At 37.7% G+C, this 18,036-nt stretch overlaps 1 protein-coding gene across 7 annotated transcripts in view; it reads left to right on the top strand.

The window, feature by feature from the left end:
• KLHL13 (kelch like family member 13) overlaps window positions 1-14,679 on the top strand; it is a 207,388-nt gene extending 192,709 nt beyond the window's left edge. For all 7 annotated transcript variants that reach the window (XM_055337360.1, XM_055337363.1, XM_055337359.1 and 4 more), the window contains 3 exons: window positions 3,300-4,095; window positions 11,765-11,878; window positions 13,149-14,679. In XM_055337360.1, the coding sequence (XP_055193335.1) occupies window positions 3,300-4,095; window positions 11,765-11,878; window positions 13,149-13,636 (1,398 nt within the window). In that variant the 3' untranslated portion in view covers window positions 13,637-14,679. The remainder of the gene's footprint in view (window positions 1-3,299; window positions 4,096-11,764; window positions 11,879-13,148) is intronic.
• Window positions 14,680-18,036: the final 3,357 nt, after the last annotated feature.

Raw genomic sequence — 18,036 nt, 5'->3', positions numbered from 1 at the left:
AGAAATTAACTATGCCATGAGTAAATGTGATGGAGACACACCTGTTCCAATTCTCACAGAAGTGATTCCTTTCCTTGTATTTCCACATAAATAATGTGAAAATAATTTCATCCTAGGAATAATTGTCTTATTAAATTACCTTCATTAGAAACAATAACATTTGAAAGAATCAAAATGAAATACAGTAATGAACCATGACTGTTTATGTGAAAGAGAAATCTAGAGATCTCGTATTAGAGATTTTCTGTTTGTGGATCTGCTAGCAATGTGACTCTTTTTTTTTTTTTAAACTTAAGTCAAGCTCTGCTTCCTACTAGTTCTGTGGCCTTTTTTTTTTAAGATTTTATTTATTCATGACAGACGCAGAAAGAGAGGCAGAAACACAGGCAGAGGGAGAAGCAGGTTCCATTCAGGGAGCCTGATGTGGGACTTGATCTTGGGACTCCAGGATCACACCCTGAACCGAAGGCAGACACGCTTAACTGCTGAGCCACCCACGTGTCCCTAGCAATGTAACTTTTAAGAATCATGACTGAGAAGCAGATTAAGGTGAACCTTAATAGAATAACCCTTTATTTTTCCAAAATTTCCATCTTTCCAGAATTTTATCAGTATATTTCTGAGAGGGAACACACATTTCCAGAAGAAAAAAGGAATTATTTTGGCCATAGTCAAGTTATAACATTGTTTCTTAGAGTAACTTTGTAATTTACTGATTTTGAGAATTTTCTTTATTTTTCAATATTCAATAAATATTGGCCACTTTTTAAAATTTTAATTCCAATATAGTTGACATACAGTGCTATATTAGTTTCAGGTGTACAATATAGTGATTCAGCATTTTTGTACATTACTCGGTGCTCATCAAGATAAGTATACCCTTAATCCCCTTCACCTGTTTCACCCATTTCTTCACCTTCCTCCCCTCTGGTAACCATCTGTTTGTTCTCTGTAGTTGAGAGTCTGTTTTTTGTTTGTTTCATTCGTTTCTTGAGTTTCACATATGACTGAAATCATACAATATATGTCTTTCTTTGACTTATTTCTGTTACCATTATACTCTCTAGATCCATCCATGTTGTTGAAAATGGCAAGATTTCGTTCTTTTTATGGCTGAATAATATTCCTGTGTGTATTGTGCGTGGGTACAGCATATCTTCTTTTATCCATTCATCTATGGATGGACACTTGGGCTGCTTCCATGATTTGGCTATTGTAAATAGTGCTCCAGTACACATATGGGTGCACATATCCTTTCAAACTAGTGTTTTCATATCCCTTGGGTAAATACCCAGCGGTGCAATTACTGGATCATATGATAGTTCTATTTGTAATTTTTGGAGGAACCTCCATACTGTTTTCCACAGTAGCTGCACCAGTTTATATTCCCACCAACAGTATATCAGTACATGAGTGTTCCCTTTTCTCCACGTCCCTGCCAGCACTTGTTGTTTCTTGTGTTTTTGATTTTAGCCATTCTGACAGGTGTGAGGTCATAGCTCATTGTGGTTTTGATTTACATTCCCCTGATGGTGAGTGATGTTGAACATCTTTTCATTGTGTCTGTTAACCATCTGAATGTCTTAATTGGAGAAAAGTCTGTTCATATCTTCTGCCCATATTTTAATCAGATTATTTGTGTTTTCCTGGTGTTGAACTGTATAAATTCTTTATATATTTTGGATAGTAACCCTTTTTTGAATATGTTATTTGAAAATGTTTTACCATTCAGTAGGTTGTCTTTTTGTTTTCTTGCCTGTTTCCTTTGCTGTGCAGAAGTTTTTATTTTGACACAGTTCCAGTAGTCTCTTTTGGCTTGTTTTTCCTTTGCCTCAGGAGATATTTCTAGAAAAATGTTGTTACAGCTGATGTCAGAGAAATTACTACCTGTGCTCTCTTCTAGGATTTGTATGGTTGTAGGTCTCACTTTTAGGCCTTTAGTCCATTTTGAGTTTACTTTTATGTATAGTATATGAAAGTGGTCCAGTTTCATTCTTTTGCATGCAGCTGCCCAATTTTCCCAAAACCATTTGTTGAAGAGGCTGTCATTTTCCCATTGCATGTTCTTGCCTCCTTTGTCAAAGACTAATGGACTATATAATCACAGGTTTATTTCTGGGCTTTCTGTTCTGTTCTATTGGTCTATGTGTCTTTTTTTTTGTGTGCTGGTACCTTACTGTGTTGATGACTACAGCTTTGTAATATAACTTGAAGTCTGAAATTGTGATACCTCCAGTGTTGCTTTTCTTTTTCAAGATTGCTTTGGCTATTCAGGTCTTTTGTGGTCCCATACAAATTTTAGAATTGTTTGTTCTAGTTCTGTGAAAAATTCTGTTGGCGTTTTGATAGGAATTGCATTAAATGTGTAGATTGCTCTGGGTAGTATAGACCTTTTAACAATATTAATTCTTGCAAACCATGAGCATGGAATGTGTTTCCATTTATTCATGTCCTCTTCAATTTTTTTTCATTAATGTTTTATTGTTTTCAGAGTACAGGTCTTTTACCTCTTGCTTAAGTTTATTTCTAGCTATTTTATTATTTTTGGTATAATTCAAATTAGATTATTTTCTAAATTTCTCTTTTTGGTACTTTGTTGTTAGTATATAGAAATGCAATGGCTTTCTGTATATTGATTTTGTATCCTGTGACCTTACTGAACTCATTTATCAGTTCTAGTAGTTTTTTGGTGGAGTCTTTAGGGTTTTCTATATAAAATGTTATGTCCTCCTATCTGCAAATAGTGACAATTTTACTTCTTCCTGACCAGTTTGGATGCCTTTTATTTCTTTTTCTTGTCTGATTGCCGTGGCTAAGACTTCTAGTACTGCATTGAATAAAAGTGGTGAAAGTAGACATCCTTGTCTTTTTCTTGATCCCTGGGGGAGAAGCTCTCAGTTTTTCCCCATTTGAGTATGATGCTAGCTGTAGGGTTTTCATATATGGCCTTTATTATGTTGAGGTATTTTCTCTCTAAACCTACTTTGTTGAGTGTTTTTACCATGAATGGATATTGTACTTTGTCAGATGCTTTTTTTCTACATCTGTTGAAATGACAATAGAGTCTTTATCCTTTCTCTTGTTGATGTAATTTTCTTTTAGCCACTTTCTACTGGATTAGGTAAAGGTGGTTTGTGAATTTTCTTTAGATCATTAGTGTATTTAGATAAGAATATTTATTTTCATCTATATGGACAGTAAAAAGCTTAGTTTACTCTTTTTCTAGAACAGGCTTATGTTTTCCAGATGTGAATGTCATGAAAATAGTAGCATTTTAATTTTTTTTATTGGTTTAATAGGTCACTTTAGACAATTGTGTCGAAGTTGGTCGGATTGCCAACACCTACAATCTTACAGAAGTGGATAAATACGTCAACAGTTTTGTTTTGAAGAATTTTCCTGCATTGCTGAGCACCGGGGAGTTCTTAAAACTCCCTTTTGAGCGTCTTGCCTTTGTGCTTTCCAGTAATAGCCTTAAGCACTGCACTGAACTTGAGCTCTTTAAGGCTACCTGTCGCTGGCTACGTCTAGAAGAGCCTCGGATGGACTTTGCTGCAAAACTAATGAAGAACATACGATTTCCACTGATGACACCACAGGAGCTCATTAATTATGTGCAAACCGTGGATTTCATGAGAACTGACAATACTTGTGTGAATCTACTTTTGGAAGCCAGCAATTACCAAATGATGCCATATATGCAACCAGTGATGCAGTCAGACAGGACTGCCATTCGGTCTGACACCACTCATTTGGTCACACTAGGAGGAGTTCTGAGGCAGCAGCTGGTTGTCAGCAAGGAATTGCGCATGTATGATGAAAAGGCCCATGAATGGAAATCGTTAGCCCCCATGGATGCTCCAAGGTACCAGCATGGCATTGCTGTCATTGGAAATTTCCTCTATGTCGTCGGTGGACAGAGTAATTATGACACAAAAGGAAAAACAGCAGTCGATACAGTCTTCAGATTTGATCCTCGATACAATAAATGGATGCAAGTTGCATCTTTAAATGAAAAGCGCACCTTCTTCCACCTAAGTGCCCTCAAAGGATATCTGTATGCAGTTGGTGGGCGAAATGCAGCTGGTGAACTGCGTAAGTGTTTGCATTTATGTTAAGCATAGAGACTAATTTCTTTACCCAAAAATTCTCATTAAATCATAAAATAAGCAGTTCTGTAAAATTAAAGACAAAAAATGTAGCTAGGGTTTCATTTAAACTGTTTTTCTTAGGAAATATCAGAGACAATCTGTATGCCTAATCCAGATTTATATTGTTGGCCAGGGTACAAATTATATCTTAGGAATATATCAGTATGTTGCAGAGTATTTTATTTGGCAGTATATATGGTTTTCATCTTGACAGTATAACTACAAAGTATATTCTGCTAATTTAAATTCTAATAGCGTCTCGGACAGAAGTTTGGCATGTTTTCTTATTTTCCATTTTTAAAAGCCCACATAATATTTTACTGTACAGGTTAAAATTCTTCTTTACAGAGGACTATTATTGTTTCTTCTTTTACATAATCTGTTACCCTTTCTTAGACCACATAGTAAGATAATTTTCTTTGTCAATTAAATATACAAAGTTCAATATTACCCAAACTTTATTTCCTGTGAGTAATATGACCTATGACTGTTAGTTTTAAAAATCATTCTCTCTTGGGGTGCCTGGGTGGCTCAGTCAGTTAAATGTCCAGCTCTTGACTTCAACTTAGGTCATGATCTCAGGGTCATGAGATTGAGCCCTGCATCAGGCTCCGTGCTCAGCATGGAGTCTGCTGTCCTGCTTCCTCTGGTCTTCCCCCCAGTCATGCACTCTTTCACTCTCTCTCATATACATACATACATACATACATACATACATACATACATACAATTAAAAAAATCATTCTCTCTTAATGAAATACCAGTTTCCTTCACTATAAACTGATCTGGTAAGCTTTATTAGATATATTTTTTTGTCCCCCTAATCTAAGTTTGGTCACAAATACAGTTAACATAGAGCAGTACTTTGGCTATGTAAGTTAACATTAATCTTGTTATTTAAGATGAAATTAGAATAAGATAACTGTCCAAAAAGAAATCTTAAAGACCATATTTTCTGTTATGCCTTACATATCTGTTTGATATGATGATATGATGATGTTACATCATCGTTTGGCCTCTTTTTTTCACCCTCTTTTATTCTGTGATGGATAGAATCCCTGTAGTTGACCAGTATTTCAGGCTCTGTAATGCTGGGGAAGTGGAAAATATTAGCATTGGCTCTGAACAAATTCAGAGTAATTATCAGAATTTTTTCTTGGTTGCTTAATGGATTTAAGAACAAGCTATTTATTGGAGGCAAAAAGAACTGCTCTCAGCTCTTATACTTTCCAGCTTATCAAGCCCTTCCTCATTAGTGATGTCTTAATGTTACTGATCTTTCCTCCCTAGTTTTTTTCTTTTGTCACAGTGATATTTTTTCTAAGACCAGGCTTTCCAAATGGTTGGGCTAGCTATCATTATCATGAACCATGCAGATTTCCCAATATATTTTAATAATCAGACTTTTTTTTTTAAAAAAAGATTATTTATTTGAGAGAGAGAGAGAGCACACAAGTGGGGTAGGAACAGAGGGAGAGGGAGAAGCAGATTCCTCACTGAGCAGGGATCCCGATGCAGGGCTTGATCCCAGGGCCATGGGATCATGACTTGAGCCAGTAGCAGCCACCTAATCGACTGAGCCCCCCAGGCGCCCCTATTAATCAGACTTGTAAAAGCATTGGAGGCATCAGTACCCTTAGTGTAGAATTGTCATTTCAGGTCTCCTCAGGCAACCCACACACATTATTTTCATGACGTTATACTATTTTAAATCGATGGTGTCTGGAAATGTTCAGAAGCTGCAACTAGTGACGTGGTGCCTTTTTAGTAAAACTACTCGTATAAGATAATCTTTAAAGTTTACAAATTATAGATCATCAATCCTGGCAGTGGTCATTTCAGAACTTCTTTACTCAAGGAAGATAGCTCCAGGTTTTCAGTCAATGCTGGCTTATTGATGCTATCACCGCTGTTAATATACAGTTTTCAATATATCATTCCTACTATTAATTAAAGGCCCTATTCTTCTGAGAATTTATAATCTTCAAGCCAAGGAGAGTCATTACATAAAATCAAGAAGCTAGAGGCTTCCTTTTTCTGGGCTCTTGCCATGTTATACTCATTTGGGACCAAGAAGTAGACTACCCCGTTGGGCATGTGGCTGCCTTCCTTGCTCATGACCTTCAGAAATCACACCCTTCATCTCATATTAAAAATAGTCTTCTGTGTTTCAGTTTGAAAGTAAAACAAGAGAAATATGCTTTTCGTGAGCTTTTTCTAATTCATAATAACTGTTTGATTAAATTTCAGGTTTAAAAATCACAATGTCCCAGAGTTTAAATCTAAGGATAATGATTTAAATATTCTAAAAAAGGGACGCCTGGTGGCTCAGCGGTTGAGCCTCTGCCTTTGGCTGAGGGCGTGATCCCACGGTCCCGAGATTGAGTCCCACATAGGGCTCCCTGCATTGAGCCTGCTTCTCCCTTTGCCTATGTCTCTGCTTCTCTCTGTGACTCTCATGAATAAATAAATAAAATCTTTAAAATAAATAAATTTCTAAAATAAATTTCTAAAAATTATTACACCTCTAGATGGTAAATATTGGCCCATTTTTATCTAAATTTGTAAACTTCATGTTTCACAAATACATAGATGATTGTAATATAAACAGAAACCTTCAATACCAAGAAATAACTCTAATTCCATTTAAAGGACAACGACAGGGATCCCTGGGTGGCGCAGCGGTTTGGCGCTTGCCTTTGGCCCAGGGCGCGATCCTGGAGACCCGGGATCGAATCCCACATCGGGCTCCCGGTGCATGGAGCCTGCTTCTCCCTCTGCCTATGTCTCTGCCTCTCTCTCTCTCTCTGTGTGACTATCATAAATAAATAAAAAAAAAATTAAAAAAGAAAGCAAATAAGCTTTTGTAAAAAAAAAAAATAAAAAATAAAGGACAACGACATTTCTTTCCCTTTGAAATTATCTTCTATAATATATAAGTAAGTACACTTTTATAGAAAATGACTGTTTGCCCTAATATCACCATAGCCAGCAAAGCCAGTCTGTAGTAAATGGTTTAAATTAAAATATATTGGAAGGTTTTTTGTTGTTGTTTTATTTTTGTTTTTAAGAAAATCAGTTGATTGGCTTAAGTGCACTGAAATCTTAGATCTTAATTGCAAGAGAACCCTTAGGCCACCCCACCTCCTTTAAGTTTCTCCTATTTTAGACCTACTTGGGAGCAAGAAGTAGACTGTTTTATCTTGTCACATACTGTATTGTTGACTTCCTCTGAATTCTTTATTAAGAGTATTTCTCTTTGTATATGTGTTACTTGCCCTTTCTAGTTCTCTCCGACCCATGGTTTTTGCAGAATGGCAGATTTGGGTCCTAAAGAGACTCTTGCTTATATTTCTGAATGTTCCAGCCAGAGGCTGGGCTTTTAACATTTCTCCTGCTCCATAAGCGTTTTTTCACGGGAACGCCCTCTATACACACACAAGAACATCTGTTATAGTAATTTAACGTTCCCATCTTAACTGATTACATTGCCATGTTAATATGCCTGTGTAAATAGAGGAGGGGGTAGGAGTGGGTGGCAGGCAAACGAGGATCGATGGGAGAGCTGTTTAACAATTTAATATATTTGAGGCACCTGGCTGGCTCAGTTGGGAGAGGATATGACTCTGGATCTCGGGGTTGTAAGTTCAAGCCCTGTGTGTAGAGATGGGTGTAGAGATGACTTAAAAGTAAAATCTTGTTCTTCTAAAAAAAATTTAGTAGGGTCATAAGTACCAGTATATTATTTATTCTTTATATACATGATGACCATTTCCTATATGTAATTCTGAAAAGGAAACAGTGTCAGCATTTGCAAGACATTTTAGATCGTTTTAATTCATTGGGCCTTTTAAAATCCCTTCATGGAGTGTGTATGGATGGTCCTAAGACCATAGCGCATCAAAGAGATACTACTAATGTGTGTGTGAGCCTGGTATATTGCTGAAATAGAATTCCTTAGAAATGCTTCTCTCCTTTGACACCAGGTACAATCAGAAAATATGTGAAGCTTAGAGGAACTGTCACTTAAGTGAAAGGAAGAGTCAGTTATTTCTGGCATTTTTCAAACTTCTGTCATTTAAGACATCGATCTTCCATTGAGGTTTTCTATATTGAAGAGAAATATGACAGCTTAGATAGCTTTCATTTCTGTTAAATATTAATAAGTCCAGCTTTCAAATAATGAAATAATTTATAGAAAATATATTAGATTTTTTTCAAATAAATGCAATAAAATTACCAAAATTTATCAAATGCCTTCATATCCCTTAATGGACTTGCAGTTTTCTTCATTAAACAACACATCACCAGTAGACACTCTAAGATTCTAGAGATCATAGTCCCTCTGTGGGAGCCATCATCATTCCAGTGATGATTCAGGGTTCATCTCATTCATAATCTCAGAAAGAACAAGTAAGTTCCATATCATCTCTTGGGACCAGTTCTGGACTCCAGTATAATCACCTGAGAAAATAGGAATCTTTAGTGATTTATATCAACTAAGCAACCTATATGTAATTCTTAAATTGGAGAGGGTCTCTAAATTGCCTGCAACCAGATTACTGAAGAAGATTCTCTAGAATAAGGGTCAGTGAAATTCTGTTAAGGGCCAGAAAGTCAATATTTTCAGCTTTGTAGGCCATAGGATCTTATCACAGCTAATCACCTCTGCTGTTATATTGCAAAAGCAACCATAGACAGTTTATGAATGGGTGAGGCTGTATCCCAATAAAGCTTCCTATATGAACACTAGCATTTGAATTCCATATGATTTTCACATGTCACAAAACATATTTCCTTTGATTTTTTCCCCCATCTCCTTAAAAAGGTAAAAACTATTCATATTTTTATCTTGTGGGGTGTACAAAAGCAGGAAACATGCTGGATTTGGCTTACAGGCCATAACTGGCCTGACTCTATTCTAGACTTTCCTAGTTAGTTCATTACCATGCCCAACCTGTCATAGACCATGATGGAACCACTGCTTTATCCCTTGCATCATCCCTTGCCTCCCCCTTCTCTGCCCCTGCATCAAGGTTGTTGGCACAAGCCTATATCCCACTGCCTTGTGAACATCGAAAATAAGAGCATGTATGTGTGTATGCACTTTTAATCAGATGTATTCTATTTTAAAACTAAATACTATTGATTTTGCTGAGAACAACAGCAATTCTTCATGGAGACAGTCTAGAGGTTGACAGTAAATATTAAATGATAGGAAAAGCTAAAGGAAATGGATTATTTAGCTGGAAGAAGAAAAGTTGAAGGATGATGAACTATTACATAGTTATTATATTATTGGTGGTTAATAGCAATCTTACACTTAGGTTACTCCTGTATGAGAAAATATAGATGGATTCTTAAAACCCCTATTAGGGGAAAAATGCAATTAATTCACTGACAGGAGAACAGCATTATCTCTCTACATGGGAAAATTTTAATAATCATAAAGAATGAATAGCTATTCAAGTGCTAGCTCCAGTCTGAAAAGAATAAGAGGAAACTAATGGAAACTCCATCAGAATAGATTGAATTAGACGTAAGGAAAGACTGTTACTCTCTAGAAATTTCAAAGTTCAAGGCAGAATTTTTCATTAAGGAAAGCATAGAACTATAGTAAAACCTGTCTTTGCCATCAAATAGGTGGAAAAGATGATCTCTGGAAGTCTTTTTAAACCCTTTCACTGATAGGATGTGTGATTAGACTACTTTTTTTTAACGGCTAAAACCCTACCATTAATTACTTTGCTGATGCCAAGTACTAATCAATATACTAGATCCTCTGTAAGTGGAGAAAGAGAGAGAGAATAATGTACATTCAGTAGGATTGTGCTTGTCAATTAAGTGAAAGTCATGCTAAAGGCAAATGGAAATGAACATTAGAGAAGATGTCCAGTGGCTACAAATAGCCAAAACCAGTATCACAGTAATCAGTTTTATCTTGTCATGAATTGTGGCAATAACTCTCGTTTGGGGGAAAGATTTTGCAGGATCTGGCTACTTAATGGAAGGATTTAGAAGAAATAGAGTTGGGAAAAAAAAAGAAGAAAAAGAAATAGAGTTGGTAAGGGTCCAGGCTTAAAGCAATGAACAAAACTAACAAGAGAGTAGATTGAAATGAGAACAGAAAAAGCCTTTGAAATAAGCCTGAAAATGTAAAGCTCACGTCAGTGCAAAAGGCAATCAGCAAAGGGATATGAGAAGTGGTTTAATGTAGGGGTTGTTAGGAGGGAAATAACTACCGCACATAGTCAATTTGATGAAGAAATGAAATTATTGACTAGAGTAAAAAATGAATCTTTCATTTTTTTCTCTCTAGTTTTGCCTGTTCCCACATTATTTTTTTTTAATAAGAAATCTTGTTCAAAGGATGATTCATCAGTTAGGTATTCCAATGGCTTGATCAAATGGCCCCCGCTCAGTAGATTTCTGCTTCCATTCCATAGTCTGTATCATATGGTCAACTCCAACTTCAAGGGAACCTGCTCATTTTAATTTTCAGTTTATCACAGTTCTTCCATGAGCAGTGTTATGGTTCTGTTCATAAGACGAAAGCAGGGTCAGGACAAGAAAATAGGTTGCCAACTGACAGCATCTGTAGTAAACAGTATGAACTTTTCAAGTCTACCCAGACTTTGTGTGAGGTTTCTTTTTTAAAGTTTTATTTATTTAAGTAATCTCTACAGTCCACACGTGGCTTGAACTTGTGACCAAGATCAAGACTCACGTGCTCTTCTGACTGAGCCAGCCAGGTGCCCCTAGACTTTATGTTTTTGACCAGAATAGTTGTAACAGCCCTTTTTCTTTCTGCCTTTTATGAAGGGTTACATTTTCTGTCTGTTGGAACTGTCACTGTTCTATTCTTGAGGTTATAGCAGATTGATATTTAAATAAATTGAGGTCACTTCTCCAAAACACTTTGTGTTAAATATGATAAATTTATTACTGAAAGGAAGTGCCCCTAATAAAAATCTTAACTTCATATTATGCTGCCAATCATCTTCTGGTAGGAGCATTGCTGGCTATAATATATTGGATATGTACACACTATTGGCTTCAATGTAGAAATGTAGAAAAATTGTCAATGTCTGTTGTGTAGTCTGGATATGAAATAAAGCAGGAGGCGGCCAGAACATATGCCAGGCAGTGTGCATATGTTCATTCTCAACTTCAGATTTTGCTTCCTATCTATTAACCTTTGTTTCCTAGATGGTGGATTAGCATGGGGGCCTTGAACTGACTTTTCTTCTTTCTTAGGATTTTTTTCATCTTCCCACAAATTTAGAACAAGGAAATGGGAGAAATGTCAAATGATAAAAATGTAACAAGATCCTTGAAGAAAAATCCTAGCAATTTCTGCAGTGACAGAAATATGATTATTACATAAGTATCTAGTCTAATGTAAAATTAATGGTTCATTTTAGTAATATAATCTCAGTAAGTAAAAAAAAATAAAGAGACCCCTAAAGTAAAAAAATAAAGAGATTTCATACATGTATTAGATATGATTCAGTTGTTTGAATATTATTCTACCTAAAAGGAAATATAACTCATTGCTAAATTTGAAATTATAAATCATTTTCTTGTCTGTTTTTTTCCCCCTTAAACAACAGCCACAGTAGAGTGTTACAATCCAAGAACAAACGAGTGGACCTACGTTGCCAAAATGAGTGAACCCCACTATGGCCATGCTGGGACTGTGTATGGAGGAGTAATGTATATTTCAGGTAAACAATCATAATGCAGATAAAATTACTATAATACATGGACTTTTAACTATGTCACCATCTTTCCATACAGCGTTAGAAAAATAATCCTGAAAAAAGGATAATCAAAATAAAATTTGCGGTGATTTTAGAACAGATATCATATGTGTGCATTTGCATATGGATGTTTTTGTGTATTCTATAAGTTCATAAGACGAGCAGCAAACCAGTCGTGCTATGAATACAAAGCTTGGAAGAAACTGGAAAGCATTCAGCTTCTCTAGTTTACCTTTCAGTTCCCATACTCTGTGCTCTAATAAACCCTAAACAGGCCCCGTTCATAGTCTCTGTCATGACACTTAATTCATTTTGATTTTACATTTAGCTAAACTCTATGAGGAAATATATCACAATTTAACATATAGACGCTACTGTGCATAAACTTGCTTCTGAATTACATATAATGCAAAATAATGTTCATGCTCTCATTTAGTGCAACCAGTAATATGTGTTTCCCTTTTCCTCAGCATTATCAGGGGATTCTACTGTGTGTCCTTGCAAGAATAATTCTGTGCTGATTACTTATATGTGGCTACATGCACATATATTTTTCTGATAACAGATTCTAAAATGGCTAGTTTGTCCTAATAGCAACTTTCATTCTCCAACTGTTGGTGTTGAAAGCATCCTTATGTCCCATTTAGAAAGGAGTCTCATTTTAATGTGGTACCTCTGGTATTGACATTTTGCTTTGTCAGGCAGCTTCTTCTCGTTTGGCCCTGACATCATCTACTTTTGACACTTTACCCCCCTTCTGAGAGCCTGCCAGCACCAGGCCAGCCCTTACATTATTAGAGAATAGAGAGGCATTAAGGTGACACTTGTGGTCTGAGTCTCCAAATGCTGCTGCCTTATGAAATCTGTAATCAAGACAGATCAGTGAAAGGCCTGGAGTGTGTGATTGACAGGTTTGGGGTGTTAAATTTATGAGCAACTACAGGACGTCTTATATTGAAAGAGCCATCCAGGAAATCATATGCTCTACTAATCAATGATTTACGCCCTCTACCTATTTTATGTGTGTAGATGCCATGCCATTATAATGAGAGCTCCAAATCCTCTGGAAAAAAAAATGACATGAAATTGTTCTAGAGGCGCTTTAGCATAGCTAACATATATTTCATAAATGACCTCCCCAATCAAGAATAGGATAGGACCACAGCTGAAAGTAAATAATACTTTTGCATTTTTATAATAGTCTGTTTCCCTCATGCCTATTGTCATTCTTTAGGAGGAATCACTCATGACACTTTCCAAAAGGAGCTGATGTGCTTTGACCCTGATACTGACAAATGGATCCAGAAGGCACCGATGACCACCGTCAGAGGTCTCCACTGCATGTGTACGGTGGGAGAGAGGCTCTATGTCATTGGTGGCAATCACTTCCGAGGAACAAGTGATTATGATGATGTCCTGAGCTGTGAATACTACTCACCTATTCTTGACCAGTGGACCCCAATTGCTGCCATGTTAAGGGGGCAGAGTGATGTCGGGGTCGCCGTCTTTGAAAACAAAATCTATGTGGTTGGGGGGTACTCCTGGAATAATCGCTGTATGGTGGAGATAGTGCAGAAATATGACCCAGATAAAGATGAGTGGCATAAGGTTTTCGATCTGCCTGAGTCCCTTGGTGGCATCCGAGCTTGTACGCTCACGGTTTTTCCACCCGAAGAAACCACACCATCACCTTCTAGAGAATCCCCTCTTTCTGCACCTTAAGATCATCCCTCCAACTAAGATGCTGTAGTCCTATCTTTGCAGTGTGTCATGAATTCTCTTCTTTTGCCCCCCCCTTTAGTAGTGTATGTTAGGATTAGCCTCCAGTAATTGATTCAGATATTGGGAAAAAAAGACAACATTGATGTTATTTGTGCTGTTTGTTTGGCTTAGAGTGTTTATAAAGTGGTAACAAACCCATTCTGGAAATGTATCCCATTGAAGCTGATGTTTAACATCAAGATAGTGTCTATAAAATGTTTCTTCAGTACTTTTTTGATGCTGTGTATTGGGTGTATGGTATTTGTCATCTTACATTAGAAAGCCCAATAAACCAATGCAAAGGTGGATTATAGTAAATGTACGACTGTGCTAACTAGGCTTCAAAGTAAAAAGTTTTCCTTTCATCTTTGACTGTGAGATGTCAAAGGGAGGCAGCTTGCTCCAACAGGAAACAATAGACAAAAGGTTGCCAACTCGCATGAGCTACCTCCCTCTTTTCATAAAGTATTTTTGACATATCTGTCAACCCACCTGTCTGTGTGGGTGCATTGAAAACATAGGAAGTTTCTTAGACACACAGGAGAAATGATAACTGAAATTCACCAATATTAGTTTAAAAACAGCATGACCCCTCTACTTATACACAAGGGTTTGGGGTTTCTAAAGAGTGTATAAATAAACACACATACATATATCAATCACAAAATTTTAAAAATTGAATGGCACATCAGATAAACATGAAAAATCTTTTTAAATTTCTACCAAAAAGCAGCTTCTGTTAGAATGGGAATTCAGTATGCACATACTAAATGCACACGTGGAGAATCATACTGAATTTAGGTGGATAAGGGCTAGAAATTTTGAGCAACTAAATTTGTCATTTGACCAAATTTTTCCTTCCAAAACTGTAATCTACACCTTCTCCTTTGCTGTTGAGGTAACTTACATATTATATGTGTTCTGTATACTCTCAATTCATAAGGTTATTTAGCACAAAGTATAGCAGCTTCACCTGGTGAGCTGCTTTTGCTCAGTGATTTCAACTTCCATGTTTTATCTCTTTTTGTTCAATAAAAAAACATTTAATGTCATTTTGGTCTGAGGCATCCCATTATTGTCTGATTTGACTTTCATCTATTTTTTTTGGTTGGGGAAGGGATGGCAAGATTCAAGTGATGGGAACTGAGAGCACTGAACAGTTTGGATTAATATTACTGACTTTTATTCAAGGAAAAAAATAAGTTGACTGGCTCCAACCTCATTGGTCAAAACTCAATGGTTATCTTTGCAGAATTAATTCATCAAAGATGCTGATCGGCCCTTCTTCATCCCCACAGAACAGCCAGACATGTCTAAACTGTAAGAGCAGTTAGGTTTTCTTTTAAAGATTTTGTTTATTTATTTGACAGAGCAAGACAGAGTGAGAGAGAAGGAGCCAGGGGGTGGTGGGGGATGGGTGAGCAGAGGGAGGGAGGGAGAGAGAGAGAGAGAGAGAGAGAGAGAGAGAGAGAGAGAGAGAGAAGTAGACTCTCTGCTGAGCAGGGAGCCTGAGTGGGGTTTCATCTAGGCCCCTGGGATCATGACCCGAGCTGAAGGCAAATGCTTAACCCACTGAGCCACCCAGGTGCCCCAGAGTAGTTAAACTTCTGAGGTCAGGGGTGACTGGGTGGCTTAGTCAGTTGGGTGTGTGCCTTCAGCTCAGGTCAGGATCTCCGGGTCCTGGGATCCAGCCCCGTGTCAGCCTCCCTGCTCGGTGGGGAGACTGCTTCTCCCTCTCCCTCTGTCCCTCCCCCTGCTTGTGTGCTTTCTCTCTCGCTAATAAATAATATCTTTTAAAAAATAAATAAATTTCTGAGGTCAGTTTCTCTAATCTTCAAGAAGGACTCTTCTTGCCTTATGAGAAGATATTGTGTAAAATGACCAAAGAGATTGGTTCTTGACCTAGGATTATAAAGAAATAATGTTTGGGGGAAAAGATTGAGGGTTTTATTAAGGTTGTATGCATGATCCTTCTTACTTTATCTGCAAATGACCAGATTAAAGTCTGAACCAAAAATTCTGGGTTATTCCCAAGCAACTAGAGCGTCACCAGATTTCTTCACCAGTGAGGAATTAGCAGTGCAGATGTCACCACCTCTGTCTCGAGTTAAACATAACGAAGAAAGCAATTCTTCCACCAGTGGTAATTTGGGTGCTGGGTGAAGCCTGGTACGAATTTGAAAGACCTCCTTCGTCAAGATCAGCCTTACCTCCAAGCCGCGCTGGTCAAGTGACTTCAGGTCTGTGCTCCTGGGCAGAACCCATTCAGCCATTTGCACGTGGTTAACAAGTGCCTAACAACGGGGGCGTGTACAGGACAGGTTCACGGGGCCCAGAGCAGGCGTTCCTGGTCAGCTGGCTCGCCTCAAAACAGCAACGGTTCTTTGCGTCTTGTCGCCTCTAATGCCTCTCCTGTTGGTCAGAAGCAGAATGGAGCCTGGCAGGTGTGGGGGCGGTAGGGGTCAGGCGTGAAAGAGGTGTACGTCACTTCTACCCGCACTAGCCTGGCCAGAAGTCGGCCCATGATCACCTACAAACACAAAGAGGTCAAGGAAGGGCAGAGGGTCAGGGACCTATTGGCAGTTCGGCCCTGGGAACAACGCAAAGTGCACGCAGTCCTGTCTGACAGCTTACCTTTTCTGCATCCATGCCATATGTTACTTGGAGTAGCAATTAATGTCACACGCTAATAGTATTAAACAGTTCCAACAGCTGGTAAATGATTACACATTTTCCTTCACAATGAATTAACTATTTGTCTTTATGAAAAGCATCTGCCACTCATTGCTTGGCTTTATAAACATTTCTCACCCTTGCCTTTCTCAGGTTCTTTTTTCTTTTTTTTTATTAAGATTTTATTTATTTAATTCATGAGAGACACACAGAGGCAGGCTCCCCATGGGGAGCCCAATGCGAGACTCGATCCCAGGATCCCTGGATCATGACCTGAGCCAAGGCAGATGCTCAATCACTGAGCCACCCAGGCGTCTCACAAGGGCTTTCTCCGGTTCTTGATCTCCTTGCAAAAGGAGTTCTAAAATACTATTAAACCTCATAAGGTTCATAATTTTCCTTCTTGGCCGACACTGTTAGGGTGGGAAAGATGAATTAAAAAATCGACTTTGCCTGTTTCTAGAATTAAAAAATTCATCTGATAATCAGGTTTTGCTCTGAAAAGTAAAATTATGACCTGAAACTATTTCCTGCCTAATATTACTGTAGGGACTTGGGAAAATATATAGGTATGTAATGTTTCTTCACAGGTTGCTAAAATAATTCCTTCACTTTAGCCCTGAGAGGGTGCTCCATAGGGCGGTTAAGTGGTGTTTTATTTAATTACTTCACCCATGTGACCTTTTCTCCCCACCCCGATTTCAAAGGCTTTTGTGTTCCCCACACCCCACCCCCCAAAACAGTGAGCAGACTTTCTTGGGTGGAAAGTTGGCACTGCCTCTAATTTCATTCTTGGCTCTTGTGCCTTTCTTTTGTTTTTCATTTTCAGACTGCCAAACCTCAGGTTTAGCTCCTTCCACATCAGATATCTCTTTGGCTAGGCAAGGAGGAAAATAAATGCGAAGCAAGTTCACGAGGATTAAGGGAATTTTAAATTGGTCAAATAATGCCCTATTTAAAAAGTCCTTTGGTAATTATAACATGCAAAATATAGACAAATTGGAAAATACAGGAAGGAAGAGAAGTACTTATTTATCTCCCCCATGTCAGGATAACTACAGCTAAATATAAGGATATTGTTTTTTGCACAATTATCATTTAAAATCAGAGTAAATAAGGACACCCTGCTGGCCCAGTCCCTAGAGCATGTGACTCGATCTCGGGATTGTGAGTTCAAACTCCATGTTGGCTGTAGAGATTACCTAAAAGAATAAAATCTTAAAAAATCCAGCCCAAGATAAATTATTTATTTAAAAAATAAATGCACCATATATTTTTTGATATAAACTAATACACATTTTGACACAAAATATGTTGATATAGCAATGCATGAATTTCTGATACAAAATGTATCAATGCAATATTTAGAATAAGATTTTCTTAACCCATTTTTGTTTTTAAGATTTTATTTATTTGAGAGAGAGAGCGCACAAGCAGGGAGAGTGGCAGAGAGAGAAGGAGAAGCGGGCTCCCTACTGATCAGGGAGCCTGATGCAGGGCTCCATGGATCCCAGGACCGGGATCATGACCTGAGCCGAAGGCAGACACTTAACCAACTGAGCCACCCAGGTGCCTCACTAAACCCCTCTGTTAAGTGAGGTATAACTACTAGGCAATGTTTTGGGCTTTTGAAAGTTTAAAAATACTGAAACATCAATGTCAAATCAGGTGTTTGCATAATTAATAGT

Source organism: Nyctereutes procyonoides, unplaced genomic scaffold, assembly GCF_905146905.1.
Source record: "Nyctereutes procyonoides isolate TBG_1078 unplaced genomic scaffold, NYPRO_anot_genome, whole genome shotgun sequence".
Classification (NCBI taxonomy): Eukaryota; Metazoa; Chordata; class Mammalia; order Carnivora; family Canidae; genus Nyctereutes; species Nyctereutes procyonoides.
The sequence above is the reverse complement of the archived record's forward strand: the minus strand, read 5'-3'. Positions and strand labels throughout refer to the sequence as shown.